The 24,028-nt window shown below is 40.0% G+C and overlaps 1 protein-coding gene across 3 annotated transcripts in view; it reads left to right on the plus strand.

The window, feature by feature from the left end:
- Positions 1–24,028, plus strand: part of LOC143964322 (F-box/LRR-repeat protein 3-like) — a 67,791-nt gene that overhangs the window by 39,643 nt on the left and 4,120 nt on the right. For 2 of the 3 annotated variants that reach the window (XM_077474022.1, XM_077474021.1), the window contains 3 exons: positions 9,392–9,767; positions 16,944–17,066; positions 18,766–18,937. In XM_077474022.1, the coding sequence (XP_077330148.1) occupies positions 9,393–9,767; positions 16,944–17,066; positions 18,766–18,937 (670 nt within the window). In that variant the 5' untranslated portion in view covers position 9,392. Of the gene's footprint in view, positions 1–852; positions 949–9,391; positions 9,768–16,943; positions 17,067–18,765; positions 18,938–24,028 lie in introns of all 3 variants that reach the window. The other variant, XM_077474020.1, reaches the window with a different exon arrangement.

Below are 24,028 nucleotides of genomic sequence, written 5' to 3' on the forward strand. Positions count from 1 at the left end.
GCTTTCAAACAAAATCGGTGGACTCAACGATGGCAAGAATGACCTTTCTAAGAATGTTCTGTCAAGAATTTTCATATGAAAATGTGCTCAAAATTCCACTAGTGTATGGCCAGCGTTGAATCTGTCATCTCCTTTGTTTATGTTTGTGACACTATTGGAGAGATTTTCATTGACTTTCATGTGAGAAATGAATTCACTGTCAAAATTTCTAACATGTCCCATCTCTACTAATAATGTATTTTTGGTTTTGTCTGTGTCCCAGTTAAAAAGACTTTCCCTAGCTGTATGGCTTTAAGTATGACATCTTTGCAGGATGACTGGAGACTGAATAGCAACCCACATGGTAAAATAATGAGTAAATGAAAAACAAAGTGATAACTCATCTGTGATCATTTTGGATCTCTTTACATTATTCTGACTGTCTTGGTTGCCATGGTTTCCGTTTTTTCTTTGTAAAATTAGCAGCAGTGCAAAACAAAAACAAAAAAGCTGCTTTTTTTTTTTTTTTTGTGAAAATCATTTTCATATGACCTTCAAAGCGATTCCCACCAGTAGATGTTATTGTGTACATTGGATGTAATGCTGTCAGTGTACTAGTGCTAGTCGCATAGTTGCCAACTCATTATAATACATTTTTTTATTATTATTATCTTATTGCAATCACCAAAGAATATTTACAGCTAAGAATTTGCTGTATAACTGGTCTGGGGTGAGGGAACTTTTTAACCTACAACGTATGGCTTTGTCCCTTGATATCCAGTACAGTTGGCAGCTATGTGTCAGTGCTCAATGTGTTGTTTCTGTTACAATCTTTTCTGATGCATTTATTCTTATGGTGTTCTGCTGAGGTAGGAAGTCAAAGTGAAAGGATGCTGGTGAATGCCCCATGGCAGCGATTACCTCAGTCCATACATCAAATACAAGCTATAACGTGGAAGCATTTTTTAGGTAAGAAACTTATTTCCTTACATGGAAATGCTCTTCTTACTGTAGAGAGAAAGTCGTGGTCATAAAAGTTTTGTCAAGGTCACGTTTGATGCTCATTTCCATTGTATTTTACTGAAAATAGGCTAACCATGCTTAACCACTGGCCTAAGAATACTCCCAACCAATGTGTGTAGCTTATTTTCATTAACACAAAGGAACCTTGAGGCTGGGTTCACACTACTGCGAATTGGATGCAGCTTTCTCCGCATTCCAATTCGCAGGTCAGGAGATTGCGTCCGGCTCAGTATGGAGCCCAGTTCACACATCTCCAGAGCGGCACCAGTGTGAATTGCACAGGAGTCCTGTGCGTCTTCTGGTCCATTTCTGGTCCGAATTCTGCCAAAAATTTGGACTGAAATTGGACTTGAAACAGTGAATGGGGACCCCTGCTGTGATGTGTAAACCCAGCCTTGAAGGTTTTTTTTTTTTTTAGGCATGACCTACATTTTTCCCTAAACCAGGTGCTATGGCTATAGCCTGAAGAGCCTCTTCAGAATATTGAACAACAACCATAATAGTAGTTAGGGGACGTAGATCAACAGAAAGTCCAACATTTCTCTAAAGGCATTCTGAGTCATAGCTTTAGGGCACCTGAATTTAAAGTTGGAAACCTGTGTTCCCTTGTGTCATCATTAGACTGGCTGAAAAATGTCTAAAGATTTCTGTTCACCACCCACTCACGATTGTCTAAAAAAAAGCTCATACAATCTGCCAGCAGGTTTTCTGTGTTCAGCAGATAGGCCACTTTCAAGCCTTCAGGTGTATCTCTGCCCATTGGTAAATTTCACCTGGGATCTACAACTTGTTTTGCAATGTAAGAAACATCTTGTTGTCTATTAGAATATGGACCTGGCAACCTTGGAAGAGAAGGGCAAACATCTAGATTCTACTGTCTAGACACCGATCCCTTCCACATGCCTGGGCTTGCCTTCCCAAGCAGTGAGCTCTCCAGCCCTGCAGATCTTGACAAATAAGTAAAGGTATTCTGATCATCTGGTCTTATGGGATCAGATTGGTGGAGCTGACTGAGTAGAATGACGACATAAGGTGACTCAGGAAACAAATTTTACTGACAGGTCATCACCTGGCATGTAAAATTCTTGTAGGGAAAGCTGCTAGGAGGTCCTTTGCTTTTGACATAGACACTCTCCCAGTATTAAACACGCCAAGAGCCCTTTTGCATACATTACATAAAGTGGGCTTACATTACATAAAGGGTCAATGTTCTGCTGGAAGGTGAACCTCCGCCCCAGTCTCAAGTCTTTTACAGACTCTAAAGCCCCATACACACTATCCGTTTATCTACATGGTGGTGGACGTTTCATGTTGTGGGGATTCTTTTCTTCAGTGGGAACAGGGAAGCTGGTCAAAGTTGATGGGAAGATGGATGGGGCCAAATACAGGGCAATCTTAGAAGAAGACCTGTTAAGCCCCATACACACTATCAGATTTTCTGCTGAGTTTTTCCTTCAGATTTACCAAAACCATATAATATGAGGTCAAACCTTAGGAGTTTCAATTTGTATGCAATCAGGCAGGCCCTTGCACTACATGGTTTTGGTAAATCTTAAGGAAAAACTCAGCAGAAAATCTGATAGTGTGTATGGGGCTTAACAGGTCTTCTTCTAAGATTGCCCTGTATTTGGCCCCATCCATCTTCCCATCAACTTTGACCAGCTTCCCTGTTCCCACTGAAGAAAAGAACCCCCACAACATGATACTTCCACCACCATGTTTCACAGTGGGGATGGTGTGTTTAGTGTGATGTGCAGTGTTAGTTTTTCGCCACACATAGGGGGTTGTTTACGAAAGGCAAATCCACTTTGCACTGCAAGTGCATTTGAATGAATGAGTGACTTGTATAGCGCTACCTATGTGAACTGAATCGCCTCAGGGTGCTTTCTTGCCACCAGTCCATCTGCAGCTTTTTACATGGTCCTTTAACCTGTAGGGCCCTGACACACTTACAACATTGACATACACATATTATTGCCAATTTTTTCAGACAGGGTCTAATTAATCTACCAGCATGTCTTTGGAGTGTGGGAGGAAACTGGAGTACCTGGAGGAAACCCACGCAGGCACAGGGAGAACATGCAAACTCCAGGCAGATAGTGTCGTGGTTGGGATTATGAACCAGCAACTCTATTGCTGCTAGGTGAAAGTGCTAACCACTACACCACTGTGCTGCATTTAGAAGTGCAGTCGCTCTAAATCTAAGGGGTAAATCTGAAATGAGGGGAAGCCCTGCTGATTTTGCCATCCAATCATGTGCAAGCTAAAATACTGTTTTCTATTTTCCTTACATGTCCCCTTCGGATCTACAGTGACTTTAATTCCAAGTGTACTGCAAGTGTACTTTCAAGTGCACTTGCAGTGCAAAGTGGATTTTCCTTTAGTAAATAACCCCCATAGCGTTTTGCTTTTAGGCCAAAAAGTTCAATGTTGGTCTCATTTGACCAGAGCAAATTTTTCCATACGTATACTGTGTCCCCCACATGGCTTCTCAAAAACCACAAACAGGACTTCTTATTGGTGTCTTTCAACAATGGCTTTCTTCTTGCCACTCTTCCATAAAGGTCAGATTTGTGGAGAGCATTACTAATAGTTGTCCTATGGACAGATTCTCCCACCTGAGCTGTGGATCTCTGCAGCTCCTCCAGAGTTACCATGGGCCTCTTGGCTGCTTCTCTGATTACATGCCTGTCAATTTAGGTGGACAGCCATGTCTTGGTAGTTTTTGCAGTTGTGCCATACTCTTTCCATTTTCGGATGATGGATTGAACCGTGCTCTCTGAGATCTTCAAAGATTGGAATATTTTTTTTATAAACCTCCGAGGGCTTCACAGAACAGCTGGATTTATACTGAGACTAAATTACACACAGGTGGACTCTATTTACTAATCAGGTAACTTCTGAAGACAATTGGTTCCACTAAATTTTAGTTAGGGGTATCAGAGTAAAGGGGGCTGAATACAAATGCACGGAACACTTTTCAGATATTTATTTGTAAAAACTTTTGAAAAACCATTTATCATTTTCCTTCCACTTCACAATTATGTGCGACTTTGTGTTGGTCTATTACATAAAATCCCAATAAAATACATTTACGTTTTTGGTTGTAGCATGACAAAAGGTGTAATATTTCAAGGGGTGTGAATACTTTTTCAAGGTACTGTGTGTGTAATATATATGTATAGAAAAAGATATAACAAAAAAGGCAATAGTAGCAACAGTAACATAAGAGGGGGAAAAACAATTAAAAGTATTTAACAAGTTAACTGGTCTTTATTTACACATGATGTTTGTTTGATATTTGAATGGGAGTACTGTTCATGGAGATATTTTTTATAGCTGTAAATTAGTATTTAATCTCATCAGCATAGATCAGAATTTTTAAACATCATAGAGATCATCAGATCTTAAGACCCCTTTCACACTGAGGCATTTTTCAGGTGCTTTTGGGCTAAAAATAGCACCAGTAAAGCGCCTGAAAAACGGCTCCCCTGCAGTGTCAGTGTGAAAGCTGGAGGGCTTTCACACTGAGGCAATACGCTGGCAGGACATGAAAAAAAACTCCTGCAAGTAGAATGTTTTTAAAAATTGTGGGCAAGAGGATTTAAAGTGAGTGGCTATGTCATTAATGCTCTAAAGTTTAAAGTTGGTTTTCCCAATGCTGTCAATCACAGCCAGTGAGTAGGAAGTGGGCCAAGCCGCGCTCTGTGTGTCGATGGATACAAAGAGCGAAGCTCTGGAGCGAGTATACACGAGTACACCCATAGCAAGTGGCTTACTATGGGGGCAATTAGCAAGGCGGAGGAGCCAGGTGCACAGCAGGGGACCCGAGAGGAGGAGGATTGGGACTACAATGGTTTTGCACAGAGCAGGTAAGTATGACTTTTTTTTTTTTTTCTTTTTAACTGACTTTAGTATCACTTTAACCAGTTGCCGACCGCCGCACGACGATGTACGTCGACAGCATGGCACGGGCAGGCATATTGGCGTACATGTACGTCCCTTGCCTCCCGCGGGTCGGGGGCCCGATCGGGCCCCCGCCCGGTGCCTGCGGCGGTCGGTTTTCGTCCGGGAGCGATCCGGGACGAGGGGGCAGCCATTCATTCATGGCCACCCCCACGCGATCGCTCCCGACGAATAGGAATCCCCCGTGACATCACTTCCTCTCCTGTAATGTAAACACAGGAGAGGAAGTGATGTATTCTCTCCTCCGTGTCGGTATTTTTCGTTCCGACACGGAGGAGAGCGGATCGGTGAGTTGCACCAACACTCTACACACACAGTAGAACATGCCAGGCACACTCACACCCCCCCTTTACCCCCCGATCACCCCCCCAATTACCCCTGCCCCCCAGTCACAGTGACACCAATGTCATTTTTTTTTTTTTTTTTTGCATTGGTGTCATTTGTGACTGTAATAACTGTTAGGGCAGTTAGGGTTAGCCCCCTTTAGTTCTAATGTACCCCCCTAACCCCCCCAATAAAGGTTTAACCCCGTGATCACCCCCCGTCGCCAGTGTCACTAAGGCTGGGTTCACATTGCAGCGGTTTATGAGAACGAATGTGATTCGCACCGCACTGCAGTGCAAATCACATCCGATCTCTGTGCGATTCGAGTTCAGCCATTCGCCGCACCCGCCACACCCGCCGCACCCGCCGCACCCACCGCAAATTCGCACGGGACCCTTTTTTTGGCCCGCAGCAGAATCGGATCGCATGGGTGTTCACACCATGCGATCCGAGTTTGCAGATCGCACTGCGATATGCGAACTGATCTGGGGGTGTCAGTAACATTTCACTGACACTCCCAGCAGTCCGCATAGGGCAGTGTGAACTGCCGCCGGGAGGCATGCGATGCGGGAACCCGCCGCGGATTCGCGGCGTTTCCGCATCGCTCCAGTGTGAACCCAGCCTAATAAGCGATCATTTTTCTGATCGCCGTATTAGTGTCACAGGTGACGCTAGTTAGGCAGGTAGGTATTTAGGTTCGCCGCAGCTTTTTATAGCGCCAGGGACCCCCATATACTACCGCATAAAGCCCCCTGATTGCCCCCTAGTTAACCCTTTCACCAGTGATCACCATATAACTGTTACAGGTGACGCTGGTTGGTTAGTTATTTTTTTATAGTTTCAGGGCACCCGCCATTTATTACCTAATAAAGGTTTAACCCCCTGATCACCCGGCGGGTGTCATTTGTGACTAATAACTGTTAGGGCAGTTAGGGTTAGCCCCCTTTAGTTCTAAGGTACCCCCCTAACCCCCCCCAATAAAGGTTTAACCCCGTGATCACCCCCCGTCGCCAGTGTCACTAAGGCTGGGTTCACATTGCAGCGGTTTATGAGAACGGATGTGATTCGCACCGCACTGCAGTGCAAATCACATCCGATCTCTGTGCGATTCGAGTTCAGCTATACAGATAGTATGGCTGAATTCGTGTCGCACCCGCCGCACCCGCCGCAAACTCGCACGGGACCCTTTTTTTGGTCCGCAGCAGAATTGGATCGCATGGGTGTTCACACCATGCGATCCAAGTTTGCAGATCGCACTGCGATATGCGAACTGATCTGGGGGTGTCATTAACATTTCACTGACACTCCCAGCAGTTCACATAGGGCAGTGTGAACGGGAGGCATGCGATGCGGGAACCCGCCGAGCATTCGTGGCGTTCCCGCATCGCTCCAGTGTGAACCCAGCCTAATAAGCGATCGTTTTTCTGATCGCTGTATTAGTGTCACAGGTGACGCTAGTTAGGCAGGTAGGTATTTAGGTTCGCCGCAGCTTTTTATAGCGCCAGGGACCCCCATATACTACCGCATAAAGCCCCCTGATTGCCCCCTAGTTAACCCTTTCACCAGTGATCACCATATAACTGTTACAGGTGACGCTGGTTGGTTAGTTATTTTTTTATAGTTTCAGGGCACCCGCCATTTATTACCTAGTCTCACTAGTGTACCCCTAAATTTAGGGGTGTCTACTTTCCAAAATGGGGTCATTTGGGGGGGTTTGTGCCATCTTGGCATTTTATGGCCTTCAAAACTGTAACGCCCTTAGAAAGCCTGAAGGCGGTGCTTGGTTTTCGGGGCCCCGTACGCGGCTAGGCTCCCAAAAAGTCCCACATATGTGGTATCCCCGTACTCAGGAGAAGCAGCAGAATTTATTTTGGGGTGTCATTTCACATATGCCACTGGCATGCGTGAGCAATATATCATTTAGTGACAACTTTGTTAAAAAAAAAAAAAAAAAAAAAAAAAAGTTTGTAATTTTCCCGCAACTTGTGGCAAAATATAAAATATTCCATGGACTCAACATGCCTCTCAGCAAATAGCTTGGGGTGTCTACTTTCTAAAATGGGGTCATTTGTGGGGGTTTTGTGCCATCTTGGCATTTTATGGCCTTCAAAACTGTAATAGGTAGTGAGAAGTGAACTCAAAAATTTACGCCCTTAGAAAGCCTGAAGGCGGTGCTTGGTTTTCGGGGCCCCGTACGCGGCTAGGCTCCCAAAAAGTCCCACATATGTGGTATCCCCGTACTCAGGAGAAGCAGCAGAATTTATTTTGGGGTGTAATTTCACATATGCCCATAGCATGTGTGAGCAATATATCATTTAGTGACAACTTTGTGTAAAAAAAAAAAAAATAATTTTTTTTTGTCATTATTCAATCGCTTGAGGCAAAAAAATAAAATATTCAATGGGCTCAACATGCCTCTTATCAATTTCCTTAGGGGGTCTACTTTCCAAAATGGGGTCATTTGGGGGGGTTTTGTACTGCCCTGCCAATTTAGCACCTCAAGAAATGAGATAGGCAGTCGTAAACTAAAAGCTGTGTAAATTCCAGAAAACGTACCTTAGTTTGTAGATGTGACAACTTTTGCGCAAACCAATAAATATACAATTATTGACTTTTTTTTTACCAAAGACATGTGGCTGAATACATTTTGGCCTAAATGTATGACTAAAATTGAGTTTATTGGATTTTTCTAATAACAAAAAGTAGAAAATATCATTTTTTTTCAAAATTTGCGGTCTTTTTACGTTTATATCGCAAAAAATAAAAATCGCAGAGGCAATCAAATACCATCAAAAGAAAGCTCTATTTGTGGGAAGAAAAGGACGCAAATTTTGTTTGGGTACAACATTGCATGACCGCGCAATTACCAGTTAAAGCAGCGCAGTGCCAAAGTGTAAAAAGACCTCTGGTCATTTACCAGCAAAATGGTCCGGTCTGAAAGTGGTTAAAGGAGAAGTATAGCCTATGCTCGTTTGGCTGTACTTCTGCTACCTGTTTTCAGCAGAGAGTGGGCTGAAGTCCACTCTTTGCTGTCTGTCCAGGCTCTGCATCATCAAGGCCATTGAGTCGAGATCCAACCAGATTTTTGAACCGACATTCAGCTCAATCTCTCAGCAAGTGAGCCAGAGTGGCCACTTCTCCCTCCTCCACAGCCCAGCACTCCAGTGAGCGAGGTGGGGGCAGAGCAGAGAGCTGTGACTGACAGTCACCAGTTCTCCACTTGGGGAGCTGTGGGAACCTTGTGATCGACGGTTTTCAATCGCACGGTTCTCAGTATTAGAGGCAAGGAAGACAGATGTAGCATCAGAACAATGCTGCATCCACGTAGGCAAGTATGAATCAAAGAGAAAAAACAAACTATACTTCTCTTTTAAGTCATTTCATCAGCTCAAGATTTGGCCTGCTTTGCACTGCTTGCTAAAACATTTACAGCATGCGTAATGCCTCGGCTAATGGAGATATGCAATGCCATTATTAGGCTGTTGGTTTGAGAAATGTCTTCCTAATAGGTTTATTTACTTAGCCCTAGATTGTGCTAGAAATGCTGTAAACTGGAATGTTTTAAATGCATCTTTTTGGATAGCCATTACAGATCTCTGGATTTCAGTGATTATCTAAGTTCTGATAAGGGATGTGTAGGTTTCTGCTAAACTTCTTAATGGCAGTGCTATAAGTTTTCATAGAAGTTCTTTGAAGCTTAATAGAAGGTCTCTGCTGGGTGGTTTATGTATTCACTTGGATGGTGTTATGGTATTGGAGGGAAGTCAAAGAAAGAAATCCTTTTAATAGAATATCACTGGCTTTGTCAACAAACAATGTATTTACATCTAAATGATTTATAATGGACTTGCAAATTTTGGAGACATGATGGTGACATTGTATGCAACCCAACTTCCCCTCCCAGTCTGGGAGTCTTCAGACCTCATTATCACACTGTTACCTAATAAAAAAAAAATCTACATTAAACTTCGTTATATGATTTAACAAGGTACAACTCGGAAATGCTGTATAGCGGTAATATTATTTATAATCTATTTGTGTTGGGTTTGTGTAATAGGTCCATTCTAATGCACTAATATATATATATTTTTTTTTTCAGAATGAAACAAGGTAGACTAACTGTTACCATTGATAGCCAGGTTGTGCAAGGACTGCAAAGGAATAAAAAACAAAAAAAAAATACTCAACCACCTAAGCTTCACAAATCTCAAATGCAATCCTGCCAACTTGACTGGGGAAGTCTGCCACACCATGTAGTGCTGCATATCTTTCAGTACCTTCCTCTTGTGGACAGAGCACGTGCATCATCTGTTTGCCGCCGGTGGAATGAGGTTTTTCATATCCCTGAGCTATGGAGAAAGTTTGAGTTTGAGCTTAATCAACCAGCTACTTCATATCTGAAGTCTACTCATCCTGATCTCATTCAGCAAATCATTAAAAAGCATGCTGACCATCTTCAGTATGTTAGTTTCAAGGTACAGCATACAACTTCATTTGTTCCTATAATTTCACAAAATAACAGAACTTTATGTATCTGCTTCTTTTATACTACATAATATCCACCCAGTTTAATTTACTGTGTTTGCCTAGGCAACCGCCACAGAAAAATTCACAAAATGTGTTAGGAGACTTGTACTGGGAACATCTAGAGATTTGTGACCTTCTTCTGAATATTCTAGTAACTAGGTTGTCTTGATAATACAGTGGCTACAACACTCCTCAAATTACAGAGACAGAACAAGTATGCAGATCAGGAACTCAAAATGTTCTGTGACATTCTTGACCTCCATGCTTGTTCTAGGCCAGTGACTTACTGTAAATTAAGGAAGCCTGAGCATCAAGAGCAGCCTGCATAATTCTTTATGTACAGTACATGTTTGTCACAGGTTGTCACAAGTAGTAAGAAACTTTTACACTTTTAAGTAAGGTCATTTTTGATGTCATCTGTGCCTGTCATGATTGAAGCCTTTAAATATTCACTTTACTCAAAATTCATTAACGTAAAAAAAAAAACGTTTAGACTTTAACGTTGGTTTTCAAATTTAGGCAGTTTGAGATTGGTAAAGTTTTAGAATTATTGCTAGTTCGCAGGGGATTAGGTTTTGGGTGGAGCGGGGAAAGCTCCTATCAGGTTGTTTGTTGCTGTGTCCCACTAGGGAGATGTTGAGGGCAAGCAGCCTAGTATAGTTCAGGCTGCTTTCTCGGATAAGGGCCTGGTATGGATTTTGGGGGGACCCCACGTTGTTTTTTGTTTTGTTTTTTTGGTGTGGAGTTCACCTTAAAATCCATACCGGATCCGAAGGGCCTGATATGGACTGGACTGGGGGGGGGGGCTTTTTAATTTTTATTAGGTTTTTGACAGAGTAATTTCAAACACAAATGATTACAATTATTTAGTATTGCTTATCACGTTGCATAGAACAGCATATAACAGGTATTAAGAAATTAATAATAACAAAATTATAACGGTTCCATACACTACCTTTGTTTTGATAACCTACTACCGTCTACCCCAAATGGGAACAGACTGTAAGTGGGACATCATTCCCTAGAATTCAGATTGCTAGGACTGAGAAGAAGGGTCTTTTTGATACACAATATCTTGGTGTATGATTCTTTAAATATTTCAAGGCTCTCGGGTTGTTTATCCAAGCTTGCCATTTTTCCTTAAAATTAATGATAGAGACATTTTTGAATGCTAACATCAATTCGTAGTGATCTTGAATGTTCAGTCTTATGATGTTTGACAGGTTGGGAGCTTCTGTATATTTCCACATGCTAGCAATGATAAGTCTTGCTGCTATCAGAATATGTGACACTATTGTTCTATAGCAATGCGGATATACATCTCGATTTAATCATAATAATGCTGTCGCAGTTGTCCGTTCTGTAAGAGCTGCAATAAAAGAGACTTGATAGGTTTTCGTATGTCCAAAGAGTGTGGTAAAAGTTTTCTACTAATTCCTTACACCTCCAGCAAATAAGTGAGGTGGAAGGGAATATTTTTGACAATCTATAAGGTGTCAGGTACCATCTGTTAAAAAATTTGTGCGAATTATCCCAGTGTTCAATACATAAGTATGCTTTTCTAATAATTGTTAGTGCTTTCTGCCATTGTTCCCAAGTATTGGTTTGTAAAATATCCTTTTCCTATTTTACTATGTTGGGGTTTTATCTTCTGGAGAACAAGGGGAAAGAAGGTTGTAGCAAAGTTTAATTCCTTCTTTTTTTTTTGGAATTTGTGGTATGTGAAATATTGTCATATATATGTTGGAATGTCAATGCCGTCAGAAAGATTTAGGTTTTAGATATGCACATTTACGGATTTTCCCTTCCACTATGTTCTTGAAGTGTGATGGTAGATATTTATATCTATATATTATCCTTGTTTGTTCACTCTTTTGTTGATTGCCTGATTTTACAGTAATCTATTATTCTTGAAGGTAATGCTATTTTAGTGTACAAGTTTCCCATTTTAGTTTTAGATAGAATATGTTTCCATGCTATTAAATTTGCTTCAATAGAAAGAAGGTTTGGAATAATTACTTTTTTGTGTATTAAGTGTTTTGCCATAGAAAGGTCAAATAGATCATAGCCTATAGTGGATTATTTTTCAATATTTACCCAAAATGTATCATTAGGGAGGTAAACCAAAATGTAATTTGGTCTAATGAAGAGGCATAGTGCTAATGTCTAATGTCTGGTAGTCCCATTGCTCCTAGGTCTGTAGTGGCGATTAGTATTGAGAATGCTACTCTTGTGTTTTTTTGCATTCCATATGAAATTTTTTAATTTAGTATTCATTTGTTTAAAGAATTTGGAAAGTTATCTGAGTATAGTATATAGTATAGTATTGGGAGGGAGCAGAAATAATACAATGTCTTGGTTAGTATTTGCATTTTGGATGCTGCTATTTTACCGACTCTTGATAGTTGAGCTGTTTGGATTTGATGTAGAACTTTGCTGGTTTGTTCTAAGAGTTTTGGAAAATTTACATCATAAAGTTTGGAGGATGGATATATGAGTTTTATAACTAGGTATGTTATAGTTGTCTTGTCCCAGTTACATCTGTACATTTTACTATGTTTTTCAGATTGGTCTTTATGTAGGTTTATGGATAGAATATAACATTTATTTTGGTTAATTTTATAGTAAGACACATTACTGTATTGACCTAATAATTTCTGAACACTGTGTAGGGGATATATTGGGATTTGTCAAGGTTAAGATGATTTCATCTGCAAATAGCCCAATTTTATGATCATATTGTCCTATTTTTATGCCGCTAATGGATTAGTGCAAATGTATTCTGCTAATGGTTCTATTGCTAGGGAAAATATTAGCGGGGAAAGTGGGTATCCTTGTCTAGAGCCATTGGTTAGATTGAAACATTTGGAGATTAATCCTGAAGAGAGCACCTTTGCTGAGGGCTGAGATTATAATGACATAATAACTGTGTATGAATCCTGTGATACCAAATTTTTCTAATGTTTTGGATATATATTGACAATGCATTCTATTAAATGCTTTTTCAGCATCTAGATCCAAAAGAAGAGTGGGTGTTCGATTGATTATATTCATAATCCATTTAGTACCATCAGTGGCTTGTCTGCCTTTAACAAACCCTACTTGATCGGGCCCAATGAGATATGATGCTATATTTATTAAGGTTTATTAAGCAATTGGCTAGAATTTTTGCATTCATTTTTATGTCTATATTTATTAGTGCTATAGGTCTATAGTTTATGGGTGATGTTGGGACTTTGTCTGGTTTTGGGAGGGTAATTATAATTGCTTATTTTTTTATTTGATTTGTGGTGAATTCATTTATTAATTTTATTTATATTTTAGCATTGATGTAGTTGGTTAGCTATTAGTTTACCAGCTTTATTACCTTGAGAATAATAATTTAGTTTTATTCATTTTATGCATTTGTCTTGGTTATCTCAGTTAAATTCTTAGATTATTGAGTTGTTGTGCTATGTTTGTGTCACTTGGATTTCCTTTCTTTTCCCTAGCAGCTATCTGTATTAGTAGGCCCCTAACGAATGCTTTTTGAGAACACCATAGTGTGGTACTTTTCAACAAATCATTATCATTAACTATAAAAAATGCTCAAAGGTTTTTTTTTTTATCACGAACAAATGTTTCTCTTGAGAAAGAATGAGTGGTGTTCCTTCATAATTTGTTATTGGTACAGGGTTGTCCTGTATTTATTTCTATTGTTATTGGAGTGTGATCAGACCAAGAAATGCTATGTATCTGGGCTTTGGTTATGTTCTGAAGTAGTAATTTGTTAGTGATAAAATAATCTATCCTTGAGTAGGATTTGTGGACATGTGAACAAAATGTATAATCCCTTTCGGTGGAGTGCAGACACCTCCAGGGGTCAGACAAATCTTCGTTAGAAAATATCTTATTAAGTCCATTCTTTTGGTGTGTCCTTGATTGGAGATGTCTATAGGGGGGTCCACTGATGCGTTGAAGTCCCCACATATTATATGTTATCCTATTTGCATCTTAAGTGCCTTCGTTATAATTTTCTTTATAAATTGGTGAGGATTTTTGTTTGGGGCATATATATTGACAATAGTATAAGCTGCGTTTTCAATGGTTGCTGCTAGTATAATGTATTGTCGTTAAGAGTCAGTCTTAATGTTTAAGAGTCCTTTATTGCCATGGAAATGATAGTAAGCACCACTAAAGAATAGAATTAATAGGATTCTTGAGAGAGGTAAAGAGTCGTTGGTACTTACAAAGTTGATTTTTCTTTTCATCAAGAAGATGGCAGTGTTGTATTTTACTGAACAGAAAAAAAGTTCAAACCATAAAACATATTTATAACAGAATAATAAAAAAAAGAAATATGAATTTCTGTTTACAATTGTACTGTACTATAATTTGAGGGAAGTGTTAAGCTTGGGACAGTATATTCCCCCTAGATAAGGTTCCCTGAGCAATTGATTTCCTGAGGAGATTTATTGTTGTATACAGTCATTGTATACTATATGGACATAATCCTGTAAAACTGTGTGGTGTGAGGAACACAAAATCCTATTCATAATAGGAGAAGATCTATTATGTCTTTTTTGCCATTGTTGTGGGATTTTCCCAGATATGGTTCTGTCAAAGGGGTTTTCTTCATCTTTTGGTAGTAAGCCCCAGGTTTTAAAAAATTTTAGGCCACCTTCCATGTTAGTAATGTATGTAGTTCCGTCTCTATTTATCATAATTTTTGCAGGAAACTTATAGAGGATATTGTGGTTCCTGAGGATTTTTGTGATTGAATTAAAAAAATTTCGTGCCAGGATGGTTGCTTGTGACAGATACGAATATAACAATATTCCTGCACATGGATCTGGAAATGGTGAATCATGCCTCACAAATTGCATCAGTTGATCTTTTACTTGGAAAAAAAGAATTTTGGCGATAACATCCTTAAGTAGCCTTTCTGGTATATGTGACGGTTTGGGAAGTCTGGTCTATCATCAGTTACTGTTGGGGAATTGCAGGAAGCAATTTAGATATAGTTTCTTTTACGAATCTTTTAAATCTGCAGGTTTAATATTTTCAGTGATGCCTCGGATTTTTACATTATTCCTTCTGGATCTCCCTTCCAGGTCATCCACTTTCAACTTTAGGTTTTTAATCTCATTCTCTACATCAAAATGTGCGTTAACGAATTTGTTGTGAGCTTCCACTCTGTCACCTAGGTCATTTATTTCTTTCTTTAAATGATTCATAAAATTCATTATGTCATGTTGTAGACCTCCTGTAAAGCCCCATACACGCGATCGGACTTTGTACAAACTTTCCCGTGGACTTTTGTACAAAGGGCGTTGGCCGTAAGTTTGTATTGCATACACACGGTCAGTCTTTTTAGGCAACAAACACGAACGTAGTGACGTTTCAACATACTGACGACACTTCAAAAGAGGACGTTCAATTACTCCAGCGCCACCTTTGGTCAACTTCTGTATTGTTGTCTGATCTTTTGCATTGGTTCTGAGCATGCGTGTTTGTACGTTGTACAAAAGTCCGATGGTTTTGTGTACACACGATCGGACTTTCCTCCATCGGACTTATGTTGTCAAAAAGTTTGTCCATTCGCACAGCCAACAAAAGTCTGATGAAAACCGAAAAAGTTTGTCCGATGGAGCGTACACACGGTCAGATGTTGCTCCAAAACAGCTAATTTGCATGTTTGTTGTCAAAAAGTCAGATCGTGTGTACGGGCCTTTAGTGACATTATTATATCTTTAATAGGGGAGTCTGATATGGGCTGACCTGTGGTAGGGATTGCATTTATTTTGCATCATGAGTTAATTCCCAGTGTACTGTTATGTTTATTTGGTAATTCACTCACATTTTCCTCTGAGGTTGTAATTCTTCTCCTCTGTTTTATGGGGCTGTTGATGTCATCTTGGGGCTGCAGACTGTTCTCCTGTGTTCCAGTCTGTGTCTCCATGTCTCCTCTGGTGCTTGTATTCTGCTGCCTTGTGCTGCAGTGAGGGGAGGAGGGTGCCATCTTTATTCTTCCGAGGTTTTGAAGTCACCTAATTTACAGAGTCCTCCTCTATATTTGTGTTTCCCCCTTTTCCTCGGTTGATCACCGTCGCTCCTGGACCTTATATGTGTCATCAGGAGTGCTTTAAGTCGCTTCTTTATGCAGCAGGGCGTCCTGTTATCTCGAAGCTCTAACAACCTGCGTCCATCTGCTTGGTCTACCGGCCACGTCCCCCCCCCCCCCCCACGCCAATATTTTAATAGATTTTTTTTCTATATTGCCGGGAGCTGGCAATGCATTACAGCCTTGAGCAATTTTAAATGACATTTTTTCCTTTAGAAATGTAATTTTGCTGCAGCACTGTAAAACACATCAGACAGATGTGCCACTTTACAGGTAGACTAAAGGGACCCCCAGGCACAATATTTAAAGGAATATTTCATTTTTATTGTTTCACTTTAAGCATTTTTAAAAACCCTGCTCCTGAAAAAAATGATTGCTTTAAAAACTTTTTTTTTGCATTGATACATGTCCCCTGGGACAGTACCCAGGTCCCCATACACTTTTTTATGGTAATAACTTACGTATATATCTTTAAATTCAGCACTTGATTTTTTTCATGTTTGTGTCCCATAGACTTTAATAGGGTTTGAATGTCCACACAAATTTTTTGCCTGTTTGCATGTTCTGCTGCGAACAGAATGGGGGGGGGGGGGGAGTGTTCAGTCAGTTCCTAACAGTGATCTTCACTGTATAAACAATAATAGTGTAAAAAAAAGTAAACAGTAAGTAAGCTGTTCGTAAATGGAAAGCCATTCATGACGACAGGTTATTTAAATTGTTGTTTACAGGTTTTTTGACCAATTATAGCAATCACATGATACCCAGTTACCGATTACCAGTAACTGTAATCCACTTTGTCCGGTGAACACAGCAATCACAGGAGGAGTATGCTGCATGCTCCTAACCTGGAGCAGGCACAATCACGTACATGTACATAATTGTGCCTGCATGTGCCACCCCACCGCAGTATAATTACTATGGCGGGTCAGCAAGTGGTTAAAAGGATCTGTTTTGTTTAGTTTAAATGGGGAGATCTAATCAATAAAGTTTTGTGTTAAACCTATCTATGTTTCTTTTTTAGGTCGATAGCTGCACAGAGTCAGCTGAAGCAGCATGTGACATCCTGTCACAGCTCGTAAACTGCTCCATTAAAACTCTTGGACTGATATCAACAGCAAAACCAAGTTTTATGAATGTTTCTAAGGTATGGCAATAAGTGCTAAAAGATCTAATTTAAAGCCCAAATTAATTTTATGTTTAACATTTCAGGCACATCAAAACAAAAAGGTGTGCAAACATTTACAATTCATTTCTCTTTAGAAAGCAGCCACAAAATGTTCCCTGCAAGTATGCTCCAGAAAGGACCCTTGCTCTCTGTGTGGAAGCAGTAGTCTTTCTGCCAGGGGCATTGCTATGATTGTGAAAGACCTGGGGCACGCTAAGGCAAAGCAATATTGTGAAACATAATGTGGCAAAAAGTGCGTGTGGACAAACTGTACTAAGTGTGGAAGGGACTTAAAGTGGTTGTAAACCCTTATGCCGCATACACACGACTGGACTTTCTGGCAGAAAAGGTTAGACGGTCTTACCGACAGAGTTCCAACGGACTTCCAACCGAGCGGACTTGCCACACACGAATGGAGTAAAGTCCACTCGTTTTGAACGTGATGACGTATGACAGGACTAGAAAAGGAAGTTTAATAGCCAGTAGCCAATAGCTGCCCTTGCGTTGTATTTGGTCTGTCGGACCAGCATACAGACGAATGGTTTTCTCAATAGAAATTGATTTCGTTAAACAGATTTGAAACATGTTCTATTTCTAGGTCCGTCTGAATTTTTGAAGAAAAAAGTCAGATGAAGCCCACACACAATCGTAATATCCAACGAAATTTCCATCGTACCTTTTCTGCCGGAAAGTCCGGTCGCATGTACACGGCATTATATATACTCAGTGAAGTGAATGGCCTAAGTTGTACCTATCTGCTGTTTTCTCTTCTCTACATCTGTTCAAATTTCAGAATATATAAGCTTGCCTGCATTGTCAGAAAAAAGGGAGTGGAGAGCTGAAGTTACATTCTGCACAGCTCAGTGAGGAGAGCTCCAACAGCTAATTGCAGGGAAGAGACACACCCCCTTCACATAGCACACAGGGACAGAGCTGAGACTGTCAACCAACTGGAGCTCCCTACCCATCGCCGTTTTTCTCTTAGTGCCAGGAAAACTTGTGAGAAGTGACTCATGCTGAGAGTAACGAAGCAGCAGACAGAAATTACACTTAGTGCTCTTAATTGAGACACATACACAGAAGGATATGCTTTGTTCAGATTTCTGAGGTTTACAACCACTTTAAAGGGGTATGGTTATAAATATCCTACTCACTGTATACAAGGTAAACATATGCCACAGCCATTTTACCCACAAAATAAGCTTAGGCATACAAGCAGGATGGTATGCCTAGCTGAGAAAAACCCTCCTACCTTCCTGAAGACTCTAGGATGTATCAAATCATCTGGCAAGGTCTGGAAACCAGTAAGAAGTGTAAAAAAACATTTCATACAAGTAAATATGATATACTTTCCTATCAATTTACTAATGCTAGTAGCATCAGGTTTAAAAATAGTCCATGTTGATTGAGAGTGTGACGTTCTGCTTTAAATTTATGTTTTCTGCCCAGGCGTCATTTTTAAAATTTGAGTCAGTAAAGTCATTAGTATTCTCAGAAGCAGGTCAGCAATGGAATCCCCCATATTTTTCTGCAATGCCCAGAACAAACTTTCTATTCCATTTGGGTGATTTTTTTTTTATTCATCAGCTATTATACTGTACATTTCTTTGTAATAATATTTGTTTACAGTGAACCAAATAAATTAAGTGATGCTGAATTTTATTTTATTTTTTTGTAGTCTCACTTTGTAGCAGCACTGACTGTGGTCTTTGTCAACTCAAAGTCATTGTCTTCAATAAAGATTGATGATACACCAGTAGATGATCCTTCACTGAAAGTTTTGGTGGCAAATAATAGTGATACTCTGAAGCTACTGAAAATGAACAGTTGTCCCCACGTTTCACCTGCAGGTAAGAAACATTTAAAAAAGAAACAAAACCATTCAGTACACAATCCAATGAATCAAGCAAATAAATGATTCCAATTGGCCAGCCATTTTGTTTTATCTGAAGTCTTCAAATGTACTACCCTCCATATGTCAGTAAAACATCTAGGCTTGTAAAAACTTTCAGGCCTTGTTTACACTTGCGGTTGGGGTGGATAAAAAGATGTGACTCCAATGCCAACAGGCGGGTGTGTTCTAATGCCATGGCCATCACTTGACAGCAAAAATGATACCCACTGCCACACTCGGGGGGCTAGTACTGCACACAGTACACAAACCAGTCATCTGAATGGAACAGAAGCAAAACCTAAACTCGCTCAAATTATCAAAATAAAGTATTAGAAGCTGCCAACATGTGAAAGTGTTCCCACACAGAAAAAAAACAATAAATAAAAGTATGTGGCGCTAACTAGAAGTGATAAATAATAAAAATTGTGAACAAACATATGATAAACCTACTCAATAAATAGCACTTCCAAGACTGAGCTAAAACTGATATGCTAGATAATCAAGTGCAAGTAATCTTCAACATAGTATGCGGTAATCGCCGGTGGTGCGCCACTCATTTGCCCCAGCCTCTCACCTCATACAGAGACTCCTACAGGTCATGTCAAGACTTGGTATGGATATAACTTGGATCCTCAGCAATCGATCAATTATCACAAATATCCACAGCAGTGCCAGTACCAGGGTGGACTTCAGGCCCATCCAATGTAATATGATCATGCAGTAAAGAGGGTGGCTTACAGTTAGAAATCCAAAGGTTGAATTCACCCTTTGATGAAGTTATGTGTTCAGTGACGCAACACGACCGGATGTATCTTAAATAGCTGCACCTAGGATTTCCAACTGTAAGTTACTACTTGTTTTTTAAATAAATCGGTTTGAAATACTGCACTACAGAGCCCCCCTCTTTACTGGATGATCATATTACATCAGATGAGCCTGAAGTCCAGGTACCGGCACTGCTGTGGATATCTGTGGGAATCGATTGATTGCTGAGGATCCAGGTTTTATCCATACCAAGGCTGGACTTGACTTGTAGGGGTCTCTGTATGAGGTGAAAGGCTGGGGCAAATGAGTGGCGCACCATTTCTGACATAATGAATTTATATTACTGTGTACTATGTTGAAGATTACTTGCACTTGATTATCCAGCATATCAGTTTTAGCACGGTCTTGGAAGTGCTATTCATTGAGTACATTTATCACATTTGTTTTTTCCCAATTTTTACTATTTATCACTTCTAGTTAGCGCCACATACTTTTATTTATTAGTCATCTTAATGGGGCTGCCCAACAACCGCATGTAAATGCACATGGTTAGAGAATGGAGGTGCAGGTGTTTACTGGTTAAAACAGGCAATAAGGAGGTGACATAATGCCTCCTCACCACCTATTAAACCCTCTCTAAAGAGCTATCCACAACAGATAGCGCTTCAGAGGGCCAACGTGTGTGTAAACAATCCCTTAGGGGTTTAACAGGATAAAATGTAATTTCAAATGGGGTCCCTTTAAACAATACCCAAATGCTTATACAGAATATGGCCAATGAGATTCGCTTGCATATATATACCCTGTACAGAATCAAATGCTTCCATTTGACTGATTGTCTGATCAACCAACATTTTTAAAGGCATTGGTCAAGATGGTTTCTTTATAACTTTTCTCTCTAAATGTATCTAATAATAATTCTCCTTGGAAACTTTAAAGTGGTATTAAACCCAACATGTAATATACAGTAAAACCTTGGCTTGAGAGTAACTTGGTTTGAGAGCGTTTTGCAAGGCAAGCAACCTTTTTTAATACATTTTGACTTGATATACAAGCTATGCCTTGATATACAAGTAGCGTCATGTCGCAATTGAGTATAAAAGAGAAGAGAGGCGCCTCTAAGTGTAGCAATATAGTTACAATTAATGAAGGTACAACATTTAGAAACTCATATGGTTGATGGGTAGGAGGTGCATCTAAGTATGCAGGCATCCGGGGTAAAGCTGTCCACATAGACCATCCTCCTCACCAGGATCAATGTTGTCCCTTCAACGCTGCGCTCCACGAGCTGTTCAATTGTTCTACTGCAGGGTAGTAGTCACAATTGCAAACCAACAGCGATGAGAGCCAGCGATGTGGGGGATGGTTTATGTGGACAGCTTTACCCCAGATGCCTGCATACTTAGATGTGCCTCTTTTAACCATCAACCATATGAGTTGCTAAATGTTGTACCTTCATTAAATGTAACCATATTGCTACACTTAGAGGTGCCTCTCTTCTCTTATACTCTGTAGCTCCTGCTGGATTTTGCTTCTAACCCCTTTGTGGAAGCTGCCATTTGTGGATGGACATTTTATGGTTACACAACCAACTCACATTGCTATAATCTTTTTATATGGCCTTTAAACTGAAGGACTTATGAAGAAATGGTTGTAGAACTAATCATTTTAGTATCCATTATGTCTTATAGGGAAATTTGCTTTTCTATACAAGTGCTTTGGATTAAAAGCATGTTTCTGGAATGAATTATTCTCTCAAGCCAAGGTTTTACTGTATTGCCACTTACCAGTCATTAGATGTGGTGGCTGCATCAGTTTTCTTTTTTTTAGGCTTTTCCTCCTCTGTTTTTACCAGTAACAAACCTCCTGTATAACAGTGCCCCCACTCTGGATGAAGGAGCACAGGGGGAACAGGAGAGCAGCATGGTAAGCTTAGCAGCCATCACATATAAGAAATGGTAAACTGCAATATAATAAATGTTTGCTTTTGGGTTTATTGCCACTTGAATCTTGGACATTTCTACAAAACCTACAGAACTGACTATTGTGAATTAATTTTGGGAATGACAATTGTTACATAAACCAGAAGGTGAAATAAAGAAATAAAAACAAATTACCACATAAACCACCTTGTAGCGCTTAACTTATACCACAATAAATGCAACAAAAATTATTAACATTGATTGCAATACTGTGTTTACCCCAAACCTATATAGATTCGCACGTGCAAAATCATGAATAGTGATAAACTATAATGCAATACAGTACAAATGTGAAAAATTTGTAAGAAAAAAAAAAATATATATATATATGGAAAAAAATTATATAGTCCATAAGAAGAAATCCAAAATGAAGAAAACTTTTTCTTATGTGAAAATTCAGTGTCCATATAGCAAAAGCCTTCACCACACCCTTGGTGTTCGTGACCCCCCTCGTTTGGAGCACTCACCAGCTGTAGCGCTCAGCCACTCTCGTGTCCTCTCAAAATACTATATCTCCGATGAAAAAGCTGTGCCTGTAATCTCCAAAAATTCCGCTGTATGGCGCTGTTCCTCTTCTGTGATGAGAGCCGATAAGACGCCTTGACTACACAGAAGAAAATGGCCAATTTTCTTCTGTGTAGTCAAGGCGTCTTATCGGCTCTCATCACAGAAGAGGAACAGCACCATACAGCGGAATTTTTGGAGATTACAGGCACAGCTTTTTCATCGGAGATATAGTATTTTGAGAGGAAATTCTAGTGATATCTGAAGGGAATCATACTGCAAGCGATTGCTGGATATTTACCAACATCATTAAAAAGACCTTAAAACGCTTTTCTGGCTCAACACGAGAGTTCTGAGCGCTACAGCTGGTGAGTGCTCCAAACGAGGGGGGTCACGAACACCAAGGGTGTGGTGAAGGCTTTTGCTATATGGACACTGAATTTTCACATAAGAAAAAGTTTTCTTCATTTTGGATTTCTTCTTATGGACTATATATATATATATATATATATAATTTTTTTTCCATTTATATATATATATATATATATATATATTTTTTTTTTTTTTTTTTCTTACTAATTTTTCACATTTGTACTGTATTGCATTATAGTTTATCACTATTCATGATTTTGCACGTGCGAATCTATATAGATTTGGGGTAAACACAGTATTGCAATCAATGTTAATAATTTTTGTTGCATTTATTGTGGTATAAGTTAAGCGCTACAAGGTGGTTTATGTGGTAATTTGTTTTTATTTCTTTATTTCACCTTCTGGTTTATGTACTCATATATTTAAGTAGCAGCTGGGGGAGGGGTGTGTTTAGCGCTGTGGCGTATTTTTGTTGGCGTATTTTTGAAGTGTGTATCCGGTTGGCACAATGACAATTGTTAGTATGAAGACAAGAATTAACACCAGTGGTAATTCTAATGCCGCGTACACACGAGCGGACTTTTCAACATCCAAAGTCCGAAGGACCGAGTCCGTCAGACTATCCGATCGTGTGTGGGCTGCAACGGACTTTTGATTCACCAAAGTCTGATGGACTTTAGAATATGGAACATGCTTCAAATTTTCCCGAAGGAACTCCGCCGGACCCGGTCCCCTTCGAAAACTCCGCTCGTGTGTATGCTACTCCGACGGACTAAAACCGACGCTAGGGCAGCTATTGGCTACTGGCTATGAACTTCCTTATTCGAGTCGGGTCGTACGTCATCACGTTCGAATCCGTCGGAGTTTAGTGTGATTGTGTGTGGCCAAGTCCGTTCGGCCGAAAAGTCTGTCAGAACTCCGTCGGAATTCCAGCAGAACTCCGACGGAACTCCTTTGGAAGTCTGTCGGACTTAAGTCCGCTCGTGTGTACGGGGCATTAGTACCTTATTTCTTCACTCTGATGAAGGGGCACGGTCCCAAAACATGTTAACAGCACCCAAACGCAGATTCCAAATGCAGCGCTACAGTACCATGTGATTTGGTGCAGCACATTTTTAAAACGTAGTGCATGTACTACTTTTTCTACATTCTGATGAAATGAATAGAGTGCAAAACTGCATTGCATGGAAATTTGCAGGAATCCAGGTGTGAATCGCCCCTCATTGTTTACTCTAGAGGACACATATCTGCTTTTACCTTTCCTTTTGCTGGCTGCCTAGTGAGAGTGATTACGGCAACTGTTGATATTACCTGGTCTTCCACAGTGTCCAGATCAAATCATTGTTTTGCAAGTGCAGTTTTATAATTGTCTTTATTAAAACATGATTTACTTGTGCTATTTGGTGTGCTTTGCTTTGTTTATC

The sequence above is a fragment of the Lithobates pipiens genome, unplaced genomic scaffold (assembly GCF_037356315.1).
Source record: "Lithobates pipiens isolate NorthernLeopardFrog02 unplaced genomic scaffold, aLitPip1_a1.2 Scaffold_8, whole genome shotgun sequence".
Classification (NCBI taxonomy): Eukaryota; Metazoa; Chordata; class Amphibia; order Anura; family Ranidae; genus Lithobates; species Lithobates pipiens.